Consider the following 7664-nt stretch of genomic DNA (forward strand, 5'->3'; position numbering starts at 1 on the left):
TGTATCTAAGCCTATGGTGTGATACCATCTGCTAAGCTACTGTATATAGGCCTACAGTAATGTACAGTCTGCGGCGCAGCTGTATCTAAGCCTATGGTGTCATACCATCTGCTAAGCTACTGTATATAGGCCTACAGTAATGTACAGTCTGCGGAGCACCTGTATCTAAGCCTATGGTGTGATACCATCTGCTAAGCTACTGTATAAAGGCCTACAGTAATGTACAGTCTGCGGCACAGCTGTATCTAAGCCTATGGTGTGATACCATCTGCTAAGCTACTGTATATAGGCCTACAGTAATGTACAGTCTGCGGAGCACCTGTATCTAAGCCTATGGTGTGATACCATCTGCTAAGCTACTGTATAAAGGCCTACAGTAATGTACAGTCTGCGGCGCAGCTGTATCTAAGCCTATGGTGTGATACCATCTGCTAAGCTACTGTATAAAGGCCTACAGTAATGTACAGTCTGCGGCGCAGCTGTATCTAAGCCTATGGTGTGATACCATCTGCTAAGCTACTGTATATAGGCCTACAGTAATGTACAGTCTGCGGCGCAGCTGTATCTAAGCCTATGGGTTTTAATTCTTTCTCTGAGCTGTGTATCCAAGCCTTTGCTCATCTTTAGTATCTAAGCCTGCCATGTGTAGATACAATCTGCTGAGCTATGTACCGTATCTAAGCCTCTCGGGTGTGGTGTGATTCTGTCTGCTGAGCTGGTGTATCTAAGCCTCTCCTGTGGTGTGATACACCCTAGTATTATCCCTCTGTCATCTTTCCTGGCCTGGTTACATGATTTCTGCTGTGAGGGAAGAATTCAGTTTCGGTTTCGTTTCTGATGAATGAGAAGTGAGACTTCGCGCCTGAGGAGAAACCTCCAAGATCCAGGAGACAGTAAGAGCGAGGATCCCGCCACGCCAGGTAAGGATCTACCGATCCCTTCACCACAGTACTACAGGGTGTGCTGGGAGTTGTAGTTCTACAACAGCTGTAAGACTTACACTTGCTCTGTTGATTGTATTGTCTCAGCAAGTAACATGGCTGACACGGAGGGTATCATCGGGTGCCACTCAGCTTCCGGTATCTAATATTAGATACACACTAGGAAGCTATAGTGCCGCCATATTGGAAGTCACTCCTTCTTTCCCATCTAGCTGTGCAGGCCTCTCAGGGTTATAGGAAAGCTGGGCGATAGCGGTGAGGCACTTCTCTGCTCACGCCTCTCTCATGATTTCCAAACACAGATACAATGGCGGAAAGTAGAAGGACGCGGATCAAGGCGGATATACCCAGTGTCCTGACCCCTTCAGGTGAGTGCCCGGCCTCCTGGGGACTACCAGTCCAAGCATTGAATGGCTTCTATGTGCCACCTTGTGCCCCCTCTGTAGACCTCACTAACGTGGCACCCATATAAAACCAGATGAGCCCCCAAATCCATATACCGCCATATGCATCACAACCTGGCTCATGTTAGAGAGCAGCGCCATCCATGGAAGGCCCATAGACATTGATGGAGACGTGGAGGACACGAGGATCCGCTACATTGACGACATATCGGGAATCTCATGTTATTTCTGTTACAGAGAAGGATATATACCGCCACCTGCAGCACAGCGGGCCACAGACGGCTCTGAGCATCGCCAAGGGCTTAGGAAAGAAATACTCCAGAGATGTGAATCCGGATCTGTACAAGATGATGGAGAAGCAGCTGCTGGAGCAGAAATCCCGGGTCTGGCTCATTAAAGCATCAGGCGGCACAGGTTAGTTATAGGGAGTGGCGGTGAAATTCATCTGAAGCTGCAGTACCACACATGACCTGTGGACGGGGTGGCGCTGTTTTTAGAAGCAGGCCACCATGTTTTTTTCATCTCTGTAAGGATTACATTGTAACCCCTCGTTATTGGAAATAATCTCCATAATTTGTCGTTAAATTAGAAAATGATGGCGCAACCGGAGAGGAAAACCTGGAAGATTCCGGAGTGTTCGCCAGTGACGCCGGCAACGGTACGTGACGTGGGGCTACACGGTGCTTCTGGCCACAGCAGGGGTCATGTGACAAGATACCGCCAAGTTGTGCCCAGTAGATTCCAGCACAATGCAAGTAAATGGGGTTCACGACCATCGTAAGATCCTGGTGGATTGCTGCTCTCAACCCCATCTCCTTACATCATGATCTACAGAGTACAGCATGGCGGTATGTGTCGCGACCCCATTTCTATATATATAATAGGGACTTCTGCAGCCGCTTTGAGATTGCTGTAATGCATCCAAATAGGAAGCTGAGATGTCAGAACTTTGCAAACAGCTCCCCATATCTCAGCTACCCTTGTAAGTAATCTATATAAGCGGTCCTCATCCGCGGATGTGCTCAGTCTAAAAACTATCGCTACTTGTATCCATGGTAACCAAAATCAGGCCGCAAACTGGGACACAAACTTTTCAATTTCGGAGGGTAGACTAAAGTCTGCAGTGCCACCTGCTGGCCACAGACAGTATTACACCATTAGATCTGACTATTCCCAGCAATAGATAATGGGTGTGTGATAATCGGCAGTGTCCAGTAATCCCCCATGTGGAGGCAGAGTCAGAGAGGATCTCAGAAATTCCTGGATTCCTGGATTTTTTTTTTTACTTTAGATGCCAAAGGAAAAGCAAACTACGGATGTCCAACAGAGACAGCACCAGCTGCCATTCACCTATCGGGATTACGTAAGTAAACGGGTTATAAGTAAATTCATTATGGGGCGTCTCTCTGTTGAGAAGAAGAAAAAGAGAAAATTAACCAAATTAAACATAAAAATAAATAAATAAAAACCCTCCATAATGATATTGATATTGAGCTTACTATTGAGTTCAGTGGGTGCTTTATAACTCTGTATGCGATGAGCTCCCCCTAGTGGTGACTGCATAGCTTTGTATATGAAGGAATGGAGGAATAAGAGAAAGCAATTTTTTCGTTTTCTCCGATAAACAATGGAAAACGAGCACTGTAGGAAATGACCTGAAATCATTCACCATATTACTCAGGACAATGGTCGTTAGTTACAATCGTAATTACGATTGATTGTAGACTGTAGTATATGACGATTGGTGAAAACAAAGGCAGGAATTGATCTTTCCTTTATGACCTCTATAGTCTGTTCCTGGCTTTGGCTTCAATAATCTGTCTGTGTAAACACACCCTTAAGGTCGTATTACACCATCGATTATCGGCTGCACTTGGTCGACTATGGGCTGTTACGGACAGTAATCTCTTTGTGTAATAGCGCCGGCAGCGGGCGGGAAATAAGGAGGAAGCGAGCGCTGAACAAACAGGTCGTCACTCGCTTCCTTCCTCGATATTGTGCCTTTAGGATAAGACCATGAAGTAATGGGACTATAACGTATCCCCCATCACAGAGAAACAGATCTACGACTTCTTGAAGTCCAATCCACCATCTAAAGCCAGAACGATCGCCATGGCGTTGGGGATGGGGTCAGCGAAGTACGTGAACCCCGACCTTTACAGGATGAAGCAGTCACTTTTCCTGAGCCACGATGAGAAGAAGCTGTGGAGTATAAATACAGGTATAATGGTGATCATTGCGCTAATGTTACACGTACAGCGGTCGGCAGAGGAATATTTACAAACAAATCACACTTTTTGGTCATTTTCAGATCTCAATAAGAAATCGTGTGGATCTCCGATCCCCAGTTCTGAGGACTCCGCCATCAACCAGTCCTATATCGAAATGGACAGCGGGGCATCCTCTGATGATAAAGACTTCAGGAGGGATAGCGGCATCGGTAAGAGGGCTCCGCCCTAGGGAAGGGCAGCGGGCGGAGCTTGTGAATTAACGGTCACCAAGGTGAATTTTTTTTGTGTGTACAGGGGAGATGGGTCCATCACCCAATAATACAATGAGGGATGAGCCAAATCCAACCGGACCCCTACCTGGAGAGATTCGCCTGCAGTACGGTGAGTTGTGTGTCTGTATGTGGTCATATCAATAGCATGAAGCACTTAAAGGAATTGTTCATCAGCTTCACTAAATGCCAGAAAAACCTCTTATATAACAATAGCGGTTATGACGGTCCTTAAAATATACAAGTTTCCCAATTCCCGTTATTTATTTATCCTCGATTTTCCAGGGCAGCCATTTTGTATTTCTCTATAGCTCTCATGAGGGCTCCACCCCCAGTCAGAGTGGGGCGGAGCTTGTGAATTAACAGTCGCTGAGCTGAAATTTCTTTGTCTATACAGAGGAGACGAGTCCATCAGCCAATAATATGGTGACGAATGAGCCGAATCTGGCCGGACTCCTACCAGGAGAGAGTTGCCTGCAATACGGTGAGTTGTGTCTCTCTATGTAGTCATAGTAAGGAAAACTTAAAGGAAATGTCCATCCAATAAGAACCTCTTATAAGACAGTACTGTCACTCCCCACACCCCCTATCATCGTAATGTGACGTCCCATAGACAAAAAAGTAGTGAGATAATTCTGCACTTTGGATGGATTTGCCCTTTAAGGCCTGCTTATAGAAGCTGCGTGTCCTTTACACGGCCGTTCTGTTTGTTCCAGGATCTCAGATGATGAATTCACTACAGACTATAACGAAAATCTACAACATTAACATTCAGGGGTGCAATTCCTTCACAGTCGGGGATACAACATGGCTGACTAAGGGGGATACACCGCCAATCAAAACAGGTACTGGTAAATGTCCTGAGGCTGTATCACACATGGCAGGCTTAGATAAATAGTTTAGCAGATGGCTACATGATAGATACATGGCTCAGCAGACAGTATCACAAGATATGCTTAGATATACAGCTCAGCAGACAGTATCACACATGACAGGTTTAGATACATGGCACGGCAGACAGTATCACACAATATGCTTAGATATACAGCTCAGCAGGCAGTATCACACATGACAGGTTTAGATACATGGCTCAGCAGGCAGTATCACAAGATATGCTTAGATATACAGCTCAGCAGACAGTATCACACATGACAGGTTTAGATACTGTACATGGCTCAGCAGGCAGTATCACACATGACAGGTTTAGATACATGGCCCAGCAGGCAGTATCACACATGATAGATTAGGATACACTGATATGTCATTTTCACCCCGGCACTTTGCTGTATTCACCTGGTGATACCAGTCAGATGGCTGCGCACCAGTCCGGACCGCCATGGGAAGCCGCAGATGGGATTGTCGACCATCTCAGCGGAATAGGTAACAAGAAGCGCCAATCAGCGGCCACTAATCCCGAAACTGGGAACAGAAAATAGCTATTGCCCATAGCAACGTAAGCGCAGTAGAAGCCAGAGTCTGATTGGTTGCTATGAGCAACAAGGACGCTCAGGCTTACTAGGCCTCGTATGTGTAGATTATTACAAATGGTGGCCGCGTTGCCCATAGCAACCAATTTAATAAGAAGATGGCTCTCTGTGCCACCTCAGGGCGCTGCCCTTCATAGACACCACTAGTGTGCGGTACATTATGGCTCCTTTTAGTCGCACCTGTAGCAGGGGCTTTGGGTCATTTGCACTTATATTGTATTTTGTATATTATAAACTGCAGACACTAATAGATCACTCACCTCTATTCCACAGGAAATGTTAATCCCCAATATGAATATAGAGACCCAGACATGGCGGCGCAGGGGGCGGAGCCTCAGCAACAATGCAGAGATGCCAATGAATGGAGTGTGGTAAACGCTGAGGGTACGTGACATTGTGTCCATAGCAGATCTCAGAGGGTTCCCCTCATGTTTACTACAGTTAGCACCAATTACATGGTGGTATCAGTATAAGGGCCCTATTCCACGGGACGATTATCGTTCAGATTATCGTTAAATCGTTCGAATCTAAACGATAAGCATTCGTTTGAATAGCAGTTAACGATTAACGACAGAACGAGAAATCGTTGATTGTTTAATAAGACCTGAACCTTTTTTTTATCGTTGCTCGTTCGCAAATTGTTCGCATTGAATAAGATGACGTTCGGTCGTTCGCGGTAGTGACAAACGCAATAACGACAACAAGACGACTGCAAGAACGATCATAAGTAACGATTATCGTTCCATGTAAATGGGTGAACGATTTCAGGTCTTTCGCAATAGCGGTCGTTTGGATCGTTTATCGTTAACGATTATGCGAACGATAATCGTCCCGTGGAATAGGGCCGTAACAGTACCCTCATAATATTCATTACAGTATCAGCCATATCACCACCTATTCACACGCTGCATCCGAATAGTAATTACAGCTGTGAGCTCATAGTAATTGCGCCTTTAAATAGGGATATTACAGCAAAGTGTGAACAGACCCCAATAATACCTCCTTATGTTCTGTATAATGTCAGCCATACTAGTATCAGTAACAGTACCTCCTTTTGTTCTCTATTACAGTATTATCCACTATTTTCTATAACAATAGTATCAGCCATAGTATTGTCTCTATAACATTACCCCTCATGTTCTATGACACCACCTTATAGCAGTACTATACCTCCCTATGTTCTATATAATAGTATCAGCCATAGTATTGTCTCTATACCACTTTATAGCAGTACTATACCTCCCTATGTTCTATATAATAGTATCAGCCATAGTATTGTCTCTATGACACCACCTTATAGCAGTACTATACCTCCCTATGTTCTAAATAATAGTATCAGCCATAGTATTGTCTCTATAACATTACCCCTCATGTTCTATGACACCACCTTATAGCAGTACTATACCTCCCTAAGTTCTATATAATAGTATCAGCCATAGTATTGTCTCTATGACACCACCTTATAGCAGTACTATACCTCCCTATGTTCTATATAATAGTATTAGCCATATTAGTTACATTACCGCCTCATGTTCTATATAATAGTATCAGCCATAGTATTGTCTCTATAACATTACCCCCTCATGTTCTACAACACCACCTTATAGAAGTACTACAACTCCCTATGTTCTATATAATAGTATCAGCCATATTAGTTACATTACCGCCTCATGTTCTATATAATAGTATCAGCCATAGTATTGTCTCTATAACACCACCTTATAGCAGTACTATACCTCCCTATGTTCTGTATAATAGTTATCAGCCATATTAGTTACATTACCGCCTCATGTTCTATATAATAGTATTAGCCATATAGAACCTTCTTCCATGTTCCATATAATAATATCAGTGATACTATATAACAGTACCGCATATTCTATATAGCATAATGAGAAATTAGTCCATATAACAGTACGGCCTCATGTGTGGTATCAGCCATGTTATATAACTGTATCCTTTTGTACTATATACCAGTATCTGCCATATTAGTGTCCAAATAACAATAACTTTCCATGTACTTAGTCCATGTTACAATACTACCAAATGTTCTATGTAACGGTATCAGCCTTGGAGCCATCTGTGGGCAGCAGCTCTGTATGATGGCTGCTCATTATGTAAGGGGACTTTGTGACATGGACCTCTTTGTCAGCTACCGCTTATCCTTTCGGCATAGTAAATACATTCTTATAGGTGGTGAGATGTAGAGACCTGCACCGCTCCAGATATACACTGTGTGGAATGGGTCTTTGGAACGGTCTTGAGCCAGACAATAAATGTGGATACGGCTGCTGGGTGGGGGTGCAGACTACAGAGGCAAGATATACCAAAG

At 44.2% G+C, this 7664-nt stretch overlaps 1 protein-coding gene across 1 annotated transcript; it reads left to right on the forward strand.

The window, feature by feature from the left end:
- The first annotated feature begins 1182 nt into the window (after positions 1-1182).
- On the forward strand, positions 1183-4156 carry ZBP1 (Z-DNA binding protein 1). Its single transcript, XM_069953576.1, has 8 exons — positions 1183-1309; positions 1583-1759; positions 1935-2003; positions 2637-2708; positions 3399-3566; positions 3657-3785; positions 3871-3957; positions 4131-4156. The coding sequence occupies exons 1-8, from the start codon at positions 1249-1251 to the stop codon at positions 4154-4156; spliced, it is 789 nt and encodes a 262-aa protein (XP_069809677.1). The 5' UTR covers positions 1183-1248.
- The last annotated feature ends 3508 nt before the right edge of the window (positions 4157-7664 follow it).

Source organism: Dendropsophus ebraccatus, chromosome 14 (assembly GCF_027789765.1).
Source record: "Dendropsophus ebraccatus isolate aDenEbr1 chromosome 14, aDenEbr1.pat, whole genome shotgun sequence".
Lineage (NCBI taxonomy): Eukaryota > Metazoa > Chordata > Amphibia > Anura > Hylidae > Dendropsophus > Dendropsophus ebraccatus.

Excerpts from the sequence above, each read along its gene's own strand:
- ZBP1 (XM_069953576.1), top strand. The coding sequence starts at position 1,249 with ATGGCGGAAAGTAGAAGGACGCGGATCAAGGCGGATATACCCAGTGTC. Across the intron at positions 3,567-3,656 it reads GCTGTGGAGTATAAATACAG|ATCTCAATAAGAAATCGTGT; the intron begins GTATAATGGTGA and ends GGTCATTTTCAG. Across the intron at positions 3,786-3,870 it reads CAGGAGGGATAGCGGCATCG|GGGAGATGGGTCCATCACCC; the intron begins GTAAGAGGGCTC and ends TTGTGTGTACAG.